This window comes from Anolis sagrei, chromosome 2 (genome assembly GCF_037176765.1).
Source record: "Anolis sagrei isolate rAnoSag1 chromosome 2, rAnoSag1.mat, whole genome shotgun sequence".
Lineage (NCBI taxonomy): Eukaryota > Metazoa > Chordata > Lepidosauria > Squamata > Dactyloidae > Anolis > Anolis sagrei.
In genome coordinates this window covers 114,302,388-114,324,469 of record NC_090022.1, presented here as the reverse complement: position 1 = coordinate 114,324,469, position 22,082 = coordinate 114,302,388, and the positions used below count along the sequence as shown (strand labels likewise).

Sequence of the window (22,082 nt, the reverse complement as noted above, 5' to 3'; positions counted from 1 at the left end):
GTTGATGATTGAAAAGAATTTGCCTAGTTACATATTAAGTTACGTTTCTTGTGTATCTCTTGGAGGAAAACAAAAACAGTATATTTCTAGCAGTTGTTATCATGTGCTTTAAAAGAAATAGCAGAGCTTTCAGTCAAATCACTATCTGTTGTTTATGCTAAGACACTGAATTACAGTTATGGTGGGTATTGTTGAATACGAATGATGTTTATGAAGGATTTCAATTGCTTCATCTGATTTATGTTCGACCCCTTATTTGAAAACTTGACTGAATATTTTTGCAGCGACTACAAAAAGACCAGTCTGTTCTTGGTACAGAAAGCTGCTTGCTTTTAGAAAGTGTACATTTTATAACTGTTTCACCCAGCCAGCGTTTTATAAGAATTTCACCTGAAGCATGCCTCCCTGCACTTGTCACTTCTGCTGCTTAGGGGGACTTAAAAGCCCTATCACATGCTTGCATTCCCTATTTAAATGGCGCATGGCAGAAACAAATCCACAAATGTGAAGGTCTGGCTGTATTTTTATTCATGTATTGTGAGGAGATGGGGTGTAATGTCCACATGTAGATCTAAAGAGAGTTACAGAGTAAAACGTTTTAGAATCACTGGTTTAAAGCATACTACTTTCATCCATAACCATTCTGTTCCCTTCAATTCCAATCTTTTTAATCTCTGCACAGGTAGCCTGGTTTCCAAACCTGTTTCTGTATTCTGCTTCAGTCTCAGGTACTGGGGTCCAGGAAGGAAAGCCACTGAGAAGCAAGCTAAAACTAGTGTGTGTGTGATACTTGAAAAGTGAATTAACAAAATAAGACAGTACATGATACAGGAAAAAAAACATTTAAACTTGTAGTCTAGCAAAGTAGGAATTTATTGTTAAAGCCCAGTAGTAATTATAAAATCCTGTTTTACAATTAGATAAGCCGAATAGAATACATTCATTCGAAGAACTTCATTCACCGAGATGTAAAACCTGATAACTTCCTGATGGGATTAGGCAAGAAGGGCAATCTTGTCTACATCATAGACTTTGGGCTGGCCAAGAAATACCGGGATGCTCGAACGCACCAGCACATTCCATATCGTGAAAATAAAAACTTGACAGGGACTGCCCGATATGCCTCCATCAACACTCACCTTGGGATTGGTAAGCTAGTAGCAGGTTACAGCTTTAGTTTCTTAAGAATGTTCTTTCAAAAAAAGATCTTGTGTGTAGGTTCTCCCAGCATCATTAAACAGAATTCTTAATCATAGGCAAGCTTTAGTTCTGAGAGATATGAGAGCGGCTTTTCTTTTACTTGAAGCTTGATTTTGTACTCCTGAAAGCAAGTGATCGAGGTTAATAAATAAGGCTGTGACTTTATCTTTAGCTGTTGGTGGTCTTAACTGCCTTTTTGCTATACATCAGTTCTCTGTTCTTGGTGCTGTGGTCTGGAGATCCACGCATTTCCTTGCATTGTTCCCTAAGTTCTCCTTGGGTTTCAGAGAATTTGGTGAAGGGGTCTCTGCCATCACACAAGCTAGCACCAGAATGTGTCAGATTGATTCAAAATGAAACAAGGTCCCTTTCTTCTCTAGTTTTCCAGCTCAGGCAGAGAGGTTGAAGTTGTTTGCCAATGACAACCATAAATAATGACTGGATATTATGCCAAGCAAAAACCCTAGGCTAGGGGAGTTGGATGAATGTGTCAATGAATGAATCAACTTTTCTGTACACGTTTTGAAAAGCAGTTTTGGCTCTCTTTTAGTTCTACATTAACCTTAAAGGCTAATTACAAGATGAAACCTTGTCCCTTCATGATTTATCAGTAAGCTTAAAATAACTATTTAGATGTGTATATTGATTTCATATGAGCTTTTCATTGTGTAATCTGTTGCTTTAAACATCTTTAAACTATTTCATGATAGATCCTAATGGCTCCACTCTTATGCCCCTTGTAGAACAATCTCGCAGAGATGACTTGGAGTCCTTGGGTTATGTACTCATGTATTTTAACCTGGGCTCCCTCCCCTGGCAGGGACTGAAGGCAGCTACAAAGCGACAGAAATATGAACGCATCAGTGAAAAGAAAATGTCTACACCCATTGAGGTTTTATGTAAAGGATACCCTTGTAAGTTTATTTTTGGGAATATATCTCTAGAATACTAATTCTAACATTTTTCTGTGAAACTTGCTTTAAAAATTTAAAAATTATTCTTTGCTTAGGTACATCATGTAATCTTCACCTGTGGTGACTTCATGCATGTAGTTCCTCTAAAATGTCTGTAGATAATATTCTTTTATCCCTGTATTCCTCTTCTACATGGCAGAGAGCTAAACTTAGTGTATTTCTTTCTCCTACCTTCATAGTTTGTTGATCATACAAACTGCTCAATGCCTTTATAAGGAAAGTGAGATGCATATTCAGTCAGCACACACAGTAATTGTGATTTATTCATAGTTGTAGCAAGCCAGGGCTTTATTTAATGCATACCTAGCAACTGTGCACTCCATAGGATTGCATTTGTTCTTCAAATTAGAAAACTGGAAATGCTAATGTTAATACCATTGATTTTTTTTGTCTGAAAGGAAACAAATGTTCTGTACCAAGAAGGGATGTATATCCTTACATTTGTACTTCAAACTGACTAAAATAGAGCCCTCTCCACTCCATTTTATATTTCCTCTGATTACCATTACAATGTGATGAAACATTATCCAGAGTATGATATGACAGTCATTATAAAGGAGTTTCCATTAAGTGAAAAAAAAAAAGATTGTTGCTTGTCGTCTCTAAAAGATGCATCACACATCACTGTTCTGTCACTTCAGTCATTAGATAAACACTTTAGGGTAGAAAAACAGTGGCCTGATGAAGCAGTGTGGGTTCTTTTCTATGCACTGAATTTATGATAATATGATTCGGACTTCTTATTTCAGCTGAGTTTGCTACTTACCTGAATTTCTGCCGCTCATTGCGCTTTGATGATAAACCGGATTATTCGTATCTAAGGCAATTATTCAGAAACCTCTTCCACAGACAAGGCTTCTCTTATGACTATGTATTCGACTGGAATATGCTTAAATTTGTAAGTAGCCATTACAACAACTTACCTTTTTAATGTGAGAAACTAAAATGGCTTCCCATATGACTATGTATACAACTTTGAAAGTTAGTTCTTGTTTTAACTCTGTGTGTATTTATGGCTTTATACTGTGCTATTGATTTGCGGCATCAAATTGCTGCCTTTGTTAGCCGCTCTGAGTCCCGTCCCGTCCTCACGGGGGGGGGGGGGGGGGGGAGGGGGTGAGAAAGGCGGGGTAAAATGCTATAAATAAATAAATTTGCATTGAATGAAGTTTACTGTTACTTTATTACTGCAAAAGCTGTCGTACATTTGCCAAGGCCACATGAAACTATTTTTAAAAATTTGAGACCTATCTGCCAAAACTCTGTAGAACCTAGCATGATGTTATGATTTATCTATGACTCTAGAGACCAGGCTTCAAATCCCCATTGCCATGGAAACTCACTAGGTGTCTTTTTTATAAGTCACATTTTTAGGGCCCTTTTACACTGGCCCAAATGCGAAGAAGAGTGTCAGTTAAAGGGCTGGTTTTCTTCCCATTTTTGCCCACACGGGGGGGCTGAAACCCTGCCTTTTTGCCTGGGAGGGGCAGATTATCTACCCCTGCCAATTTGTGATTGGCAAGGGTAGGAATATGGATTGTCCCCCTCCCTGACCCCTGTTTAGCCTTTAAAAACAAAATAAAATCCTCATAGAAGCCACAAGGCTTGTCCTACCTTACTTTCCGGGTACCGGAAAATGACACAAAGAGCTGTGGAGGGGAAATTCCCCCCTCCTCTCTCCAAAGTTCTCTGCAAATTGAAAGTTCAAAACTGAAGTGCGCCTTACATCAGTGGTGCATTATATTCAAATAAATATGATATATTTTTTATGATCTCTTGGAAAGGTGGGAATATGTCCTCCTCCCTGTTCTGTAGGAAAACATGTTCCGTAATTTCACTTTCCCTATATAAGACTACCATAGTTAATATGCAGCTTCTCTTCAAAGCTATTAAAAGCTGAGATGTGTCATCCAAGAATAGAAAGATAGCCTTTAAACATCCATGCATTTGTCAGGCTCTCATTAAAATAATTAAGCCTCCAAGATAGACTCTTAAGACCTGCATCTTTCATGGCAACTTACACCAACCTAAAGCTACTTTAAGGGGGTTGGGGAAAACTTTGTGAGTGGCATAGAGGGCTGGAAGAGGAAACTGGAAGAGCTCATTGGAGATCCATTTTGTTTTCTTCCTTTTTCCAAAGGCTTAGATTGGCTGATAATTTTTTGAAATAATTAATCATTGTGAGATGAAATCTTCTCTATAAGAAATGAAAACAAGGTTAAGAAAATAATGTTCTCAGTGCCACTTATGTAAAAAGTGTTGATGTGAATCCAATATTGGACTAGAATGCTTATCTGCTCGATCCTGCAGTGGTTCAGATGAGCTCAGCATTGTAACCTTGAAGCAGGAACTGCTCACAAAAACACATACATGCTTTTAAGTACATCATCTAAAATTCAGTGTAATGGATTTGTGCAAAGTGATGCAAAGTGGCATTGGCAGATATAAGCATAGGTGATATAAATAGTACCTTTAGCCATTGTTTATCAGCTCTCTTTCTGTACAAAATTCAGTGCTCAATCTCTACACATATTAAGTTGTTGGATTTTTGCAGGGCGCAAGCCGTGCAGTTGAAGATGCTGAGCGTGAACGGCGAGAAAGAGAGGAAAGAATGAGACATGCCCGAAATCCAGCTGTTCGTGGATTACCTTCCACTGCCTCTGGCAGGCTGAGGGGGACACAGGATGTAGCTCCGCCTACCCCTCTTACTCCAACTTCACATACTGGTAAGCTTTTAAAAATGTACTGAAATTGGTGAAATGGTAGTTACAGAAGATAGTAAGTCACCTTGAGTCCCTATGGGGAGAAAGGCATAAATGAATAATCTATACAACACTGTGATAAAGTTATGGTTATAACAAAAACATAGTATAAAGATACTGGCTGGGCTCACACATCATGCCAAGCCAAGGTTCTGGAGGAATCTTGACTTACTATTTCTGAGAAGCATGATGGGTCATATTATCCAGCATTGCAGCTTGTCAGGAGAGAAGGAAGCCAGGTACAGATGTAAAAAGCCAAGCAAGAGTGGAAGGTCCAGGCTAGTTTAGGTCAGCTTGTAAAAGCACACTGCCTCATTCACAGTAACTAATTGAGTTTTTGATGAGCTTCTCTTTTAAAAAAAAGATGTGGTTTCCTGTATCGTTGAAAGCTGGTCCCTAATAAACTGCAAGGGAAATATATCAGATTTGTCTAAATCTTTTTTCTATCATGCACAATAACACGAATCTTTAGTTAGCATGTCGTTATCCATTACATACATCTGTTACTTAGATTAAGAAGGAGCTCACAGCAGCCTACATGGCCCTACTCTTCCCCTTTATCTTCTCAATAATTGTATGGGGCGGGTGAGGCTATGAAACAGTGAACTCCTCCTGGGTTCCTAGCAAGTTCCATGACTGTAGAAAGAATTTCAGGCAGGATCTCCCCAATATTTTAGTTCACATTTTAAGTGCTTCCATATTGGTTATTCATCAATAATAGTAGAATTATATAGAATCTCATGAGATTGTGTGCTTTATTTTTATCTCATGCTCATTTCACAAGTATTTTACTTTTACCCCTTCTCACAACCTTACTCATTAGGCTGGTTGATGCCCATATCCTATCTGTAAGCTGCTGTAGTTATTGAATCTAGGTCTTTCTACATCTCAACATAACACTGGATCGAATATTGCCAACTGCATATTACAAATAAAGGTCATAATTGGGGAGGATTTTACAGATGGAGAGCCTTTTGAATGCTCATTTGCTCAATGTATTTTAATGTGTTTTGACCTGAATCCATATCTGTCTACAGCCAATGCTTTAGTGTTGGTTCTGCAGCAAAGGATAGCAGCCAGGATGGTACAAAGCTGTTTATATATGTTTTATTGAATAAATATGTAACCTGCTCTGTAGAGCTGAGTTCTAGAAAAATGGATTGCAACCATTTCAAATACACAATGAACCAAACCATGAAAATTATTCATTATAGTGTAATAAGATAAGCAACAAATTCAAGCTTACCTCAAAGCATTGTAAACTAAAATTAAACAGCCACAGATTAAAATAAACAAGTATTTACCAGTAAACAGGAACTATACATAGTACCTTGGGAATTGTATTCCAAATATACAGAGATGCCACAAAAAGGACTCAGCAATATTAACTAGTTTTACTAGTAGCCTGTCTTAAATGTAGTTCTTTGTTGAGGCATGACTTTAAGCAGTGCACTTAGCAAACACTGGTATAGAAAATCCCTAAAACACTGAAACAAGGTAAAGGACTGGTCCCATAATTACAGCATAACAGAATTGTGTAATGTTGATTTTTAATCTGACTTCCACATTCAGATAGGCTGATGAAGGCTGGTGGTTTTAATGTTAACATAAGGTTTTCTTGGTTGAGAAAGGCAAGTTTACAGCAGGAGTTACTTTGGGCTGATGACTACCTTCATAAAGCTTGCTTCTTACATTCCCATCAGCAAACACTTCTCCTCGGCCAGTTTCTGGAATGGAGCGAGAACGGAAAGTGAGTATGCGATTGCACCGAGGGGCCCCTGTCAATATCTCCTCATCTGATCTAACAGGCAGACAAGATACCTCGCGCATGTCAACCTCACAGGTACAAACAGTTCTGGCTTAATTGTTCTTTTTATAGGCAAGGGGGAAGGAACTTGACCATTATTTTTGGCACAGCTCTGCAGTGTAAAAAAAGCTCTGGGTTGAAAAGTTCACTTTATAATTATTTTCTGGTGTTTAATACCCTTAATTGATCTGAATTGGCCTAATAATTGCTACTTGCAGAGTCCCCAGATGGATAGCTTGTTTGTTTAATACCTTTTTGGATATTTGTGTGTTCACAGGATAAAGACATTCAGTAGTGATTGAAATTTCAATGACTTTTTCTATGCTGTGTCAATTATCAATTGATTTAAAGGCCACATTTTTTTCTAATCACTGCAGATCTCGGAAACAAATGAATGAATACTAGTATGTGTGACATTTCATGATGATGAAGAAGGATCAATAAGTGCTCTCCTTCCATGTTTAGTACATGCTCAGTGTTACAAATGGACAATATCAACCGTAGCAGATACGCATAATTTGTTCTGTAGTGTCCAGTGGCAAAAATGTATCTACGTGAAGATTTTGAAATAACCTGGGCTATATTTCTGAATAAATTACCATTTGTGGAAAATGGCTACCAGCTTCTGTCTGGTATAAGCACTACCCATAATTGCATCTGCTTTAAGAGCTAAAAGCCTCTGTACCTCTGGAGTTGTGCCTGATAAGAGGAAGAAAGACGGCTGTCTTACCTGTCTTCCATCTTTTGCATTAATTTGTTAGGTACTGTTTGTACAGCATAGTTATTATTTTTCAGCCTTTTGTAAATCTTCTTACATTTAAGAAGAAAAGTAGCCTCTAAGCTACTTACAGGCTATGCATCCTTGTCAAAACTATAAAGCTAAACTAGATTTGTTGTTGTCAATGAACTATAATGTCTATAGTGACCAAACCTCTTGACTTGACTTTCCCAATGCAATATGCATTCTTTTGTGTGTGCGTGTGTGTGTGTGTCAGATCTTTAAAAACCTTACAGTATGATTCCGAAAACAAGCTGTAAGTGTAAATGTATACAAATGGGAGTATTTTTGGAAGGTGAATAATGTTGTGAAGAAGGATGGCTATTGATACCTTTTGCTTGTCAGTTTTTTCTTGGTTCCTTTTTTATTTTCTGGGGAGAGAAGGGATACATTGTAAATGTGTTGTGGAGGTGTGTGTGTGGTGGGGGGGCTATCAAATAGTATTAAGAGCCAGCCTTTTTACCTCATGTATGTGTGCACGTGACTAGGTTTCATCCGAGTCTGTAATATGTTACAAATTGTGTTTTGTCTCATGAAAGTTTCAACATGGAGACATGGTTGTCATGAACCATTTTCTGACCTTCATATTTTGCAGTCTAAAATAATATCTGCAAAACCTGAATTTAGAAAAAAAAATCTACAAAATATCAGAATTTAGAAAAAAAAAACTTATTATATGAGTGTGTATGGGGGAGGGGAGAGAAAGATAATGTGCAAGATAAAGTTTGGAGAAGTCTAGACCAAAAAGTAGCTGCTTTGAAACTGTTTGCTCATAGTCTGTGGCTTAATGTCAGATTAAATGTGCCAAAGGAGAAAGGGCTCAGTAGCTGATAAAACATAAATGTGGAGGTTGCGCTCCAAAGAATGTTTTAAGGGCCACACATCAAATTTTGGCCTATCAGGAAGGCAAGATAAAGTCAGCACAGGTAAGATTTATGTTGTCCTTTTTAGATGAGCTTTAAGCTGTATAGTTTAGAAATGAAAACTTTAAAAACTATGGTTTTGGTTAAGTGAAGCTTAACTCAAATTGATTGTCGGTGTTGTAGCAAAAAAGTGAGACTATTCTACACAATAAAATACAGTCTAAATGCTTACTAAGAAGTACATTTATTTTGGTACAGTGTGGTTGATTTTTGAGTAAATATGCATTGCATTGGTCCTCAATGATGTTTATTACCAAGGATAAATGATACATTCATGAGGCCTTATTCAAAGTTACATTTCAGACTTTTATCTGTATCAAACCACAGGTTTTTCATCTGAATATATCTTTAAAAAGTATTTGAACGACCGTAAGTGTTTGAGCAGTAATAAATGATCTTTGATACAAGACTTTCTTGGAAAGACACCTTCAATATAGAAGAAAGTGTAATACAGTAGAGTCTCGCTTATCCAACATAAACGGGCCAGCAGAACGTTAGATGAGCAAAAATGTTGGATAATAAGGAGGATTAAGGAAAAACCTATTAAACGTCAAATTACGTTATGATTTTATAAATTGAACACCAAAACATCATGTTTTACAACAAATCGACAGAAAAAGCAGTTCAATATACAGTAACATTATGTAATTATTATATTTATGAATTTAGCGCAAAAACATCACAATGTATTAAAACAACTGTGGATCCGAGCGGGAGGCAGACTGCGTTGGATAATACAGATCGTTGGATGAGCAAAGGTTGGATAAGTGAGACTCGGCTGTATAAGGGTTTTGTTGGAAGGGAAATACAGTATCATAAATGCAGTCAAGGGAAACATTCAAATGCTTAAATTACATAAAAAGGATATTTCCTCAAGACCAAAGTCTGCTGTTAATAGGTATTACTGTAATTATAGTGACTATAAATCATGGAATACTGCTGCCTTTCTGGAAGACTGTGTTATGTTTGATGTACAAATCAGATTGTAGTCTTAATAAGTTTCTGAACTTCCAGCATCTGTAAATAAGGAACCACACAAAATGTTCTACTCCTAATTATAATAAGTAAAATGGCACTCCTAGGCTTAGAAGATCTAGGAACTTTGTATTTGGAAGGGAGCAGGGAGCAGGTGAAGGTGTTTTTAACTAAGATTTGAATGCATATGTCTTGTGGATTATATTAGAGGCTTGCTTCTTTGGAAGAAATTAAACCTTGTAAGGTTTTTCAACCTTGTGAGGTTTTGAAATACTCTCTTTTGTTCTTCCATCTGTTAAGCCAAGATCCTGCAGAACTCAAAGGAAGAGGAAGAAAATGCGTTTCTGAAGTACTTAAATTAACTGGAATAAAGCACTTTTAGACTGAGGCTTAATCACTGGGTTTTGATTACATCGGGGCCTTTGAAGCACAACAGAATATGCTATATTACATGTCTGCAGATCTTTTGCTTAATTTAGAAGACACTAAATTGCCAATTGGACTTATTTTGCATCAGTATATCACTTTTCTAGGACTTATTCATACTTGGTAATGTTTGCATTGTCTATTAGGGAGTAATCAAAAGCAAACTTTAAATGAGCCACTTTCTTCCCAGATGACTGCTTTAAATATTGGTGATCATGGCTGGTAGGATGACTCCAGAAATTTCTGCTTTTGATTTAAATTGTAATCTCTGTCTCAGCATTAATGTACAACTAATTGGAGTTAATGCTAAGTGTGATCTGTTCGGTTTCGGAATCCTGGTTTTTGAAGCTGGTTTGTTGAATCTAACATGTTTAATATTAACAGCAGTTCCAGTTCTGGAGAGAATAAAGTTAGTCTCTGTATGGGTGATCGCACCCCAAATTGTGAGATAACTACGCAAGAACAGGGTTCATTGTGTCATTGTAAATTATAATATAGTGTAACACATTTAATAGGCCATTTAAGCACAATATAGTGAACAGTTAGGCCATAATGACAGATTTTCTCAATGTACAATAATGAACAAATTTGAGATTTTTGGGGGGTCAGATACATTTCTGTTCCCTAAACTACTGCATGGAGCAGGAGTAGAGAACCTGTGATCCCATAGCTGCTGTTCTGCGATATTTAACACCTCCAGCTGGCCTAGCCACTGATGAAGGACATGGGAACTGTTTTCCAACATTAGCGAGATGTGTCAAATAATTCCCATTTCTGTAATAAGGGAATAAAGATTTAAATTGTGGAACCTACTACTTCAGCTAAAAAGGATTGTCTTATAGCAATGCTATCCTATATAACATCCTTCTAAGTGAGCTTGAGGCTTTCACCATAGAGGGGGAAATGTACTATTCCATTGTATCTCAAAGATAGCTAGCTAAAGTCCTTGCCTGTGATTGAGAGAGTTGCCTGCAGCCAGATAACAAATCATGTCATCCCGTAGCAGTCTATAATGCTTTTTCCGTTGTTTGGTGGCAACTCCTATAGCCAACACATTGCTTAGGTTGATTTGTGGTAACTCTTTACTAATAATCTGGATGCTGTAAACCTACACAAAGTTTCAGCCTTTTCTGCTTTAGTATGTATTGGGAAAGAAAGGCACAGTATTACCTTGATGCGTTTCTCAGATTTAATGGATCAACTAGGAAGAAGGAACACTTAAGTAGAACAGAGGTTCTAGTACCAAAACAGATTGATCAATTCCTTTGTAAAATGTAATATTGTTTCTTCCTCGTGTAGTCTGTGAAATGCGCACTAATGGGTTTCTGTGCGCATGCGCAGAGATTTCGGAACATTCTAGCTGAAAAGATTTTAGGCGGGAGTCCCGCCCACCCTCCCAATGGTATAAGAAGGCAGTAGGCGGAGTTCCGCCCCAGTTCTTCTTTCCGCGCGACAGCAGAATCATTTCGGACTTTCTCCTTACTTACCTCAATCCTTGTTGACCCGGACTGCATTTCAACGACTCTCCCTTCTCCTTCCCCGACAACGGAACGGCAACGGACAGGCTAGCATGTCGACCCTTTCTTTTAAAAAATGTTCGGCTTGCGGAGCAAACCTCCCAGAAGCCGACAGGCACACCAAATGTCTGTTGTGCCTGGGGGAGTCTCATAATCGCTCGGCCTGCGAGATTTGCAAGGCTTTCACATCTCGAGCCCAAAAGAGCAGAGACTCCCGTCTAAAAGCTCTTCTTTATGAGCAGGCACTGGCCCCTGAAGAGACTCGCCAAGCCGCGCTAAGTCTCTCTCAACAGCCTACGCCCTCCCCTCTCTCCGGAGAGCGACCGGGCCCCTCCTCTACTCAGCTGGAAGAAAGCCATGCGGCGCAAACTCCTCCCCGTGGGGAGGAACCGCCGGCGAAGAGGCCCAAAGTCTCCAAACCAGCCGCTCATAAGAGCAAGGCAAAAGATAAACAGAATAAGAAAAAGGGACGGCAACTCTCTGGCGTGCAGCCCCTGAGTCCTCCCCCTTCGGTACCGCCGGCTCAGCTCCTCGACCTCCCACAGGAGCAGATGCCGCCGCATTTTTTGGAGTTGCAAGAGCCTCCTGAGCTCCTGCCGATCGAGCTTTTAAACTCCGAGCTCGATCCTAGCCTTCCTACTTCCCCCCCCTTCCTCCAGCCGGCTCAGCCCTCTAGAGAACACACCCCTTCCCCGGTACCGACCCTCCCCACTCCAACAGACCATGCTCAATCTCGACCAAGCCGTGCCTCCAGACGCCGGTCCCGATCTCCCTCTCGGTCCCGATCCCGGTCCCGCAGTCCTCCTTCCTCCAAACGTCCGCGCGGACATGATTCGCGCTTCCCTTATCCCTTTGACTATCCTTTTCCTCTTTACCCTCCTCCTCCCTTCCCATATTACCCTTGCTACCAAGGAGAATACCCAAAAGAGTACACTCCTCCTCCGTATCCCTATCCTTACTTTCGCCCCCCTCCCTCTGCTACTATTTCCAAACCTCCTCTTGAACCTCCCGTTCCTCAACACCAGGTGGCAGCACTTCCAGACCCTGCCACTCCTCAACAAGATCCCCATCCTGATACAGATACTGTTGAATTGGAATCCTCTGGTGATTCCCCACCCATCCCTGCTCTTCAACCTGAGCCAGACCCAGACCCAATTCAAGCGGAAGAGTTTAAAAACTTTTCTGCTTTACTGATTAGACTCTCCAGATCATTGAACCTGGCCATTCCCCAGCCCACTAAGGCTGTGGAGGACCCATGTTTTACCTCATCTGAACAGCAGCGACCCATGTCGACCATACTGCCCACTCTACCTTACCTTCTACAAGTTATAAAAACAGAAGGTGTCTCTCCAGCCCTGGTTCCAGCCACACCAAAGCGAGCTGAGAACCTTTATCGCATTGACCTCACAGCAGCTTCATGGCTTGCCAAACTGCCCAAAGCCAACTCAGTTGTTACAGACGCCCAGCCCAAACCAGTTCAAAGGAACCAGGCCTCTCCCTCAGATAAAGAAGGAAAGAAACTAGATGCCATGGCAAAAAAGTTTTATTCCTCTGCTTGCCTTTTCGCCAGAATGGCGCATTATGGCGTTTACATGAGTGTATATCAGACGTTCCTCTGGAACAAAATTCTACCTTATCTTGATCGCTTACCAGTGGCTGACCAAGCAATGGCAAAAGCCTTTGCTCAAGAGGCACTCCTCCTTTCTAAGCTCCAAAAGGACTTGGCAAAAAACACAGCTGATACTTCCGGCAAACTCATTGCCGGGGCAGTAGCCTTGAGACGTCACGCATGGCTCAGGGCGTCCACCCTTTCTCCTTCAGCTCGCACACTGATTGAAGATCTTCCTATGGATGAAACAGGATTGTTTAATCCAGACACAGATTCTCAACTTAAGCACTCCCATGAGATGAAACAAACGGTCAATAAATATGACCAACAACCTTACCAGCAGAGACAACGATGGGGTAATTACTATCATTACCCTACCTATCATAGAGGCCGTTACAACCCTCACTCTTACAGAGGAAAACAACGTCCTCATCCTTCTTCTACCACCACTGGGAAGCCACCTGTCCCCTTTAAGGGTCAGTATCGGGGCACTAAACCACCAGATAACAAAAAACGGCGTTTTTAGCCCCCCTCCCTCCCCAATCTTAAATCCTCCTGCTCCCCCCCCCACCCTTCACACACCCTACACCCATCTTACCTTCATACCACAACAGACTTCACCCATACTTACCTGCTTGGCAGTCCATAACCAATGACAATTGGGTCCTCCGCATAGTTGAAGAAGGCTACGCCATTGAATTCGATTCTCTCCCCCCACTGGGAAGAATCCTACCAACTCAATCCTCTCCCATGCTTTGGGATGAGATCCTCTCTCTTTTGGAAAAAGGGGCAATTTCACCTGTACATCCCGAACTAGCTCACACGTGCTTTTTCTCCCGCTACTTCTTAGTAGATAAGAGGGACGGAGGCCAGCGCCCCATCCTGGACCTCCGTGGCATTAACAAATTCATTTCACCACGCAAATTCCGCATGGTCACACTAACCAACATCCTCCCCTTCATCACAAGCGGAGCATGGCTCGCCAAGGTTGACCTCAGAGATGCATACTTCCACATCTCAATTAGACAAAGCCATCGCAGATACCTCTGCTTTGCGCTTGACAACCACATTTTTTCTTTCTCCGTATTACCCTTTGGTCTCTCCTCCGCCCCCAGGGTTTTCACAAAATGCATGGCAGTAGTGGCTGCTCACCTACGCCAAAACGGCGTAACGGTTTTTCCATACATAGATGATTGGCTTTTTTCGGCAAAATCTCGTTCCCAACTCCTTTCTGACATCTCCTTCACCTTGTCTCTCCTACAGGAACTTGGACTTGTCGTAAATCTCGACAAATCCCACCTCATACCTACCCAGCGCATCCATTTTATTGGTGCCCTGATAGACTCCATATCCCAACGGGCTTACCTCCCAGAAGACCGGTTCTCCAATCTCTGCCAAGCCATCAACAGCCTTTATTCTTCAGGCCGCTCCTCTGCATGGGCTATCCAATCCATCCTTGGCCACATGGCGTCCACCACAAGCGTGACCCCTTTCGCCCGGCTCCGCCTCCGACCACTCCAATCCTGGTTCCTGGGAGTGTTCGACCCCATTCACGATCCGCAATCCATGATCCTCCACCCTCCCGCTCAGGTCCTCCGCTCCCTCCTATGGTGGACAAAGAAATCCAATGTATGCTCAGGTCTCCCATTCACGCCCCCCCGCCCGTCTCTGTCGCTAACGACAGACGCCTCCTCCCTCGGCTGGGGAGCTCACCTCCGAGACCTGACGATCAGCGGCCGCTGGTCTCACTCGGAACTACAACTCCACATCAATGCACTGGAGTTACTGGCAGTGGGGAAAGCCCTCCGGGCATTTGCTCACCTAGTCTCCAACCGCACCATTCAGGTAGTCACAGACAACACGTCAGTAAAATTCTACCTCAACAAACAAGGGGGAACCCACTCCCCAACCCTCCTATCCATAACATCCGAGATTTGGGAGTGGTGCATCCAGAGGAACATATTCCTCATTGCAATCCACCTTCCAGGAAAAGACAATACCCTGGCAGACTCTCTCAGCAGGACTCCAACCACAACTCACGAGTGGCACTTACACCCCAGAGAATTCAATTTTCTGACCCGTCACTGGGGCCATCCACAAGTAGACATGTTTGCTTCTCCAGACAACACACAATGCACACTTTTTTGCGCGAGGCTCCACCCTCACGCATTCCCAGGCTGCTTAGGAGATGCCTTCCTTTTTCAGTGGTCCCAAGGGTTCCTCTACATCTTTCCCCCACTTCCTCTGCTCTCCAGAGTAGTAGCAAAGGTCATCATAGACAAAGCCAATTGCATTCTAATAGCCCCATGGTGGCCCAGGCAACCGTGGTTTGCTCCTCTCCTTCACGCATCGCGGAGAACCTTTCTTCGCCTACGATCCAGCCCGGACCTCCTCACTATACAGGAAGGGCTGATCTGCCATCCAGATCTCCCAACCCTACGCCTCACGGCGTGGAGGATCAGACAATGAGCCACCTCTCCGAGGCAGTACGGCTCATAATCCAATCAGCTCAAAAGACTTCCACCAAGAGATCCTATACCTACAAATGGTCAAAATTCAAGTCTTTCACTCACCCCCTGGGCTTTGAGCCTGACTCAGCCCCGGTGCATGTTGTTTTAGATTTTCTAGTTCACCTTTCCTCCCGGGGTTTTTCCCTATCCTCAATCAAGTGCTATTTGGCAGCACTTTCATGGTATAGGAGGAAATCGGGGCTACCGTCCCTCTTTCAAGACCCGTTGGTACAGTTATTTGTTAAAGGTTATAAAAATGTTCATCCCCCAGTTTCCCCCCCTCCCCCGGCTTGGAGCCTTGAGCTTGTATTGTCTCAACTCTCCAAACCCCCCTTTGAGCCTATGGCTTCCTGTGACATTTCCCATCTCTCCTGGAAGACGGCGTTCTTAGTTGCCATCACTTCCGCAAGAAGGGCAAGTGAGCTCGCTGCTCTTCGTTCAGATCCTCCCTTTATTAGATTTCATGAAGACAAAGTGGTCCTTCGGACTGACGTTACCTTTCTTCCCAAAGTTGTCTCCAAGTTCCATATGTCCCAAGACATCACTCTCCCTGCCTTTTTTCCTAACCCTTCCTCTCCCCTGGAAGTTGCACTCCACTCGCTGGATGTCAAGAGGGCCCTCTCCTTCTACATATCCAGGACAGCCTCCTATAGGAAGTCCCCAAGACTTTTCCTTAAATACCGGAAAGACGCCTTGGGCCTGCCGGTAACATCTCAAAGGCTTTCATCATGGATAGTGTCCACAATCCGCCTAGCTTACAGCTTAGCAAACAAAGAACCTCCATCTACTATCCATGCTCACTCCACAAGGTCTCTCTCAACATCTCAAGCCTTCCTCCATGGCGTCTCTGTCCACGACATCTGCAAAGCAGCAACTTGGACAACACCTTCCACCTTTGCCTCTCATTACAAGCTCGACATCCTCGCCAAGAGAGATGCGGCCTTCGGCAGAGCAGTTCTTTTCTCCTGTGTGGCATGACCCACCTCCAGGTTGGTAGCTTTACAATCACCCATTAGTGCGCATTTCACAGACTACACGAGGAAGAAATATAGGTTGCTTACCTGTAAACGTATTTCTTCCAGTGATAGTCTGTGAAATCCGCACGTCCCGCCCGTCCTCCCCTCTTATGTCATGCCTCTTTTCCTGGCTGCTGTCTGGCGGCAAGGAACTGAAGCGGAACTCCGCCTACTGCCTTCTTATACCATTGGGAGGGTGGGCGGGACTCCCGCCTAAAATCTTTTCAGCTAGAATGTTCCGAAATCTCTGCGCATGCGCACAGAAACCCATTAGTGCGGATTTCACAGACTATCACTGGAAGAAATACGTTTACAGGTAAGCAACCTATATTTTCCCTCTGTGTGTGTAGTGCTTTCACAGTCAGTTAATTGAAAGCCATGATGTCAGAATCTTCCCTCCATTCCTAATTCTTGTACAACTAGTTCTTGTACAATTTACCCAAAATTAATCACAGACCTTTACTTTTCCCTTTTTAAAAATTGCTGTGATAACTCACTATCTTTCCTGTGGGTGAATCTCAGCTTATTTGCTCTATGTATATCGCCTCCAACTCAGCTACACAATCCTAGCATTTTGTTTAAATTTATATTGGTGGGTTTCATAGTTTTAACCTAAGCACAGTGAGCTTTCAGGAATAGAGAAGAACTTCAACATTATTTTAAAATGTGATCTCTTATCCTGCCACCCCAATTAATATTTGTTCTGCCTATATTAACTCCCAGTAATGATACCTTATGGGTCTACATTAACTCTTTCCTTGGTGACCACTCTAGCAGGTACACCAGGGGATGGGGTGTGAGTGGAGCCTGCGGGGAGCTGAAAATTTGAAGTTGCTGCAAAGGAGAAAATGCAGAAGGAAGAGCAAATGAAACAAACAAACAGAAGATGGTGAAGAAAGAAGAGTTAATAAAGAGCAGAGAAGTAGATTTAAAGGGGACATTTTACCTCTCAAATGTTTGAATTTTTCTGTGTAGTATTTAATAAAACTGCTAAACTTCTAGGCCCTGCCAGATTCTTGTTATAGCCCCGACTGAAACTTCCTTCAACTACTGATTGTAAGTGGCTTGGACCTACTGGAATTATTCCCCACACATATTGGCCAATTAAGAGATGAGATGAGGACTGATGCTCTCATGATTTTCATTAAGTAGTGTATGTTAGAGCCTCCATGTAGGTAAATAGAACGAAAGTCAGGGTGTAGACGCAGAAGTTTGGTCAACAATTTTATCAACTGTAGAATCATACTGATGACATATAAAATAGTTTGGGATAGAGAAAGGAGCAATTTCAGTAATGGAAAAGGGTTTCTTCAGAAGTGAAACAAATACGCAAATGGCCATGTAATTGGATTGATCTTGGGTACTTGTTTTGAATTGGTTGTATGCCTTCAGCTTGTTTCCAAATTATGGTGACACTAAGGTGGCTAGGTTTTCTCAGCAAGCTGTTGCGATTTCTGTCCAGAATTTTTAAGGCTAGGAATTAGGACCCACAGTATGTTCATGACATGATGCCTCATTCATCTATGGCAGGCACGGGTAAACGTCAGCCCTCCAGGTGTTTTGAACTTCAACTCCCAGAAATCCCAGCCAGCTTGTGGGAGTTGAAGTTGTATGTCTGACCTTTCCCCTCAGTTGACATAGCAGTTAGAAGCTAAATATATAGACTTGCAAATGCTGTAATATATAGTGGAGAAGCAGTGCCACATCAAATTCCTATGCCTCTTATCCATGTGAATTGGATAATGTTGTGGGTGTTGTGTCACACACACAAACCTTCTGATGTAATAGGCTCTCTGTTTGCAGCATTCCTGAAGCTGGTACTTGATCTTAGAAAGATTCACCTAAGAAATGTTTTTCACCTATTGAAGAGGCAGGGCAGTGAACCTGGCTCCCAGAGTTAGACACTGGTTGCAGAGAAAAACCTACAGCTTCTGCTTCAAAAAACATTACCCATTCCACACATTTCCTCCAAAAGGTGAAGCTCCTTCACCAATAGGAAAGCAATGCAAAGGGGGAAAATCTGTTATGCCTGAACTTTCATGAGAGCAAATAGGACTTCAACTCTGCTCTACTTGTGAATGACAGAGGAAATCCTTTGAGGGTGGGCTTTGGTGGGGAGCTTGCTCTAGAAGGCCTTCCAGAGTCCATCCCAGCAGCCAAAGGCAGCATATCCTGTGGGAATGGGTGCTGAGCCCGGCAGTCCGTCACCTGGAGGGTTGTAGGGTTCCCACCTTTGTGCTTGGGACCAATCAGTTCCAAATTAGGCTCACAGAGCAGAGGTTCTCTCTCTGATATTTTTGGTTGCTGACTTTCAAATTATCCTTAGCCTCAGTAGTGCTCTGTTTCAAACACACCAACTAACTTGATTAACTCATTTATCACATGTACTGCTGCTCCATGAATTTTTCCACTTAGCAAATCCCTTTATTTTTTGTAATTTGACAGAAATAATACCTAATATTATTTGTTTTATTTGCCTTATTTGTTTTCCTAGGTTTGCTATAAATTTCCTTCATGACAATTTGAAAAATTCTAAATTTCCCTAATTACATTTTGGAGTTTCTGTTTTTTTAGGAATTCTTTTCATATGTTTTTTCTTATAATTGATAACTTAGAAAAGGTATAGGGACTTGTGTGACTAAGGATTCATTGGAAAGTGATATGTTGATGTACTCGAAGGCCATGCACACAGATACAGAAGGAGTATCCCTTTTCCAAAATGCTTGGAACAATAGGTGTTTTGGATTTTGATTTTTTTTCCGGAATTTGGAATACCTGTTTTTTGCATATATGATAATGCAGTGTCTTGGAGATGAAACATAATCTTAACATGCAGTATTTTTAATGATTTTATAGTTTCAGTTTGTACACTGAACCATCAGAAAGCAAAGGTGTTAATATCTCAGCCATCCATGTGGGCAGTCTAGGATTTTGGAGTATTTCAGATTTTTAAATTCCAGATAAGGGATAGTCAACCTGGATTCTTATTGTTGTGCTAGTAGAACAGATTTTACAAACTTACTTGTGGAGACTTTTGGTAATTGGACGTATTCATCTGTGTCAGGGTTGGGGAACCACGGACCCTCCAATTCTTATTGGAATGCAACTCCCAATATTCTTGGCCACTGGTCATGCTGGTTGTGGCCAGAGTAAGTTGGGATCCAACAATATCTTAAATGGCTACATGTATTTCGGATTTGCTCTATACGGTTGGAAGCATTGGTATATCTTCCATTTACTAGAAAAAGGTTTCTAGAATAGCAAAATTGTGCAACTTGATCAATTTTAAGAAACCTATAGCATCTTCTATGTCCTAGTTCTTTTTATCTTCCTCTGGTTTTTGTTTCTGTATCCACACCCACTCTGTCCTTCTTGCTGTTCTTCTTATGCCCTGTTATGCATCTGTCCTCTGCCTCACATGTGATCTGAGAGGGACACTTATCTCTCCCTCTTCTAACTGTTGGAATAGTTGTGGAAGTGGGGACTGCAGAGGGAAACACCATGTAGACCTCCTTAGAGAAATTGACAAATTAGAGGTCTCGCTTCAGTTTTTATCTTATTGTTAAGGATGTATGTCACCTACTGACTGTAACTGAGCATTCGTATTTTAAAAACAATAATCCTGAGATGTACATCCATGGTTCACATGCCATATTTTTCACATGGCTGGATTTCATGGATTAAGTATTGTGGCTGATTTGAACACACTCTCTCTTCCACCCTATATGTATATTATGGGTGGTCTTCAGAAGCTTTGAACAGTTTTGTTGAAAGTAGCATCTCCTGTGATGGGAAGGATTTTACAGGGTTTTGTTCTAGTGCAACAGAGGAGTGAGAACAAGAAACGTTTTGACATGCTCTTCATGGACCATGTGGTTTTTTCCATTGTTTTTGGAGACTTTCGGGCTATTTCAGTTTTGAAACAAACCCATTAATGAACAGGAAGAGAATTGAAAATTGGCCTGATAGACTTACTGTTTTTGCTGTTGTTAGCTAAAATAGCCAGAGCATGCCAAAATGTAATTAAATTTAATCATACCTCATCTGGAGGTACAGTGAAGCAATTTTGGGCAGAAAGATCTCATGGGGTTGTAAGTGTAATGCTTCCCAACCCCTGGCAGTTCCCTAAAGGAAGGGAGGCATTCAGAATGAAGGAATGAATGAATATACCCCAGGATCTGATCCCAGGTTTTCTGTTTTAAATTGGATTAAATGAGCCTGCACTGCCAGATAATCTGGGATAAACAGAAAATCTGGGATCAGATTCTGGGATATAGGACATGTCTGGAAGGGCCATGAATGAATCATAGTAAATACGTGTGAGAGAGAGGAAGAAAGAAAGAGAGAATAGTTATCAAATGGTTATTCAACCAGAGTTAATGTAAAAACCATAACATTTGTTAGCATTATATCCTATAATATTCATTGAGAGAATGAGATCCTTTTGATTGAGTGAAATGTGGTCAATCTGGAGAGTTTTCAATATTATTTGAAAAGGGTGTGCATGTTGCTTTAAACAATCAAGAATGGTAAAAAAGTGCTGCTTCAGTTAAGTGCTTTGTTTTCAAGATTGTGTTTGCATGTTTATGGATGATAGTCTGAGGATACTAGATTAATCTTGTGCAAAACGTACTAATGAGAGCTTTATTCTGTTGCAAAGAGGTTAAAATTGCAAGGAAGTCACGATGCCAAAGGAAAATGTTTTTTTGAATCAGTGGCCATTACTGGCTAGAAATGAGTTAAAATGATGACCCCTTATGAGCCTAGAACAAAAGACGCTTCCAAAAACACTCTGGAGATCTGGCACCTGTGGCTGAGGCAGCCTTTCTCCAGACCTCAAAACACATTCAGTTAAACTTTGAGGTTGTCAACTTTATGAGGACTTCTGATTAGTAATGAGCCAGGGTCTGTGAGGCATCAGAAGCAAACACTCTTCCAAATGAAAAGTGGCTCCAGATAGTGTGAAATTCATATTGGGCAGTGGAATTGTTACAAATGGCTGTCTTTTCCCCCACCTCAGAATAGCATTCCCTTCGAACACCATGGCAAGTAGCTGCTCGTCTCCTTCTCGTTGGAAAGTAGCACTGGGTGAGTCCCTTCTCGCAAGACACAGCTTGGTGGGAGGGGTGGGATTACTCCGGTGGAGATTTCACATGGGGAGGCTTTTCATGTTCATTCTGCACGTTATTTCCTTCTGCTTTGCAGATGACATCACATTAGGTATGCTTCAAATTACCTATTTTTTCCTAAAACCTTTAAGCTTCACTAATAGAAGAGAAACCAGATAACCTATATTACAGTCAAAGGTCAGGGTAGCTTATGCTTTCATAATGAAGCACTTGGAGTGCTTCATGTGGCATTTTTTTTCCTTACACCTTAAGAAATATGTTATCAGAATGAGCACCATGTAGCTCCTTTAAGGTAGCCCAGAGAGTCTGTGAATTACCTAACAAGAAAACTGCACAGTTGCAAATGACTAGAAATTCACAAATTCATTAGAGAATAGACGAGCATGTCTTGCATAAAACCTACATTCCAACACATATATTCTACATTAATTACATTAGCCTGCATGTTTAGTGGTG

The 22,082-nt window shown here is 41.4% G+C and overlaps 1 protein-coding gene across 4 annotated transcripts in view; it reads left to right on the top strand.

Annotated features, from left to right (window-relative positions):
- The window catches only part of CSNK1D (casein kinase 1 delta), a 35,683-nt gene that overhangs the window by 9,043 nt on the left and 4,558 nt on the right, over window positions 1-22,082 (top strand). The window contains exons 4-9 of one of the 4 annotated variants that reach the window (XM_060764824.2): window positions 921-1,149; window positions 1,944-2,114; window positions 2,924-3,072; window positions 4,729-4,900; window positions 6,640-6,779; window positions 21,518-21,585. In XM_060764824.2, coding sequence (XP_060620807.1) covers window positions 921-1,149; window positions 1,944-2,114; window positions 2,924-3,072; window positions 4,729-4,900; window positions 6,640-6,779; window positions 21,518-21,550 — 894 coding nt within the window. In that variant the 3' untranslated portion in view covers window positions 21,551-21,585. Of the gene's footprint in view, window positions 1-920; window positions 1,150-1,943; window positions 2,115-2,923; window positions 3,073-4,728; window positions 4,901-6,639; window positions 6,780-7,120; window positions 8,612-17,271; window positions 17,499-21,517; window positions 21,586-22,082 lie in introns of those variants that run through there. The other 3 variants (XM_067463768.1, XM_060764825.2, XM_060764823.2) reach the window with 3 other exon arrangements.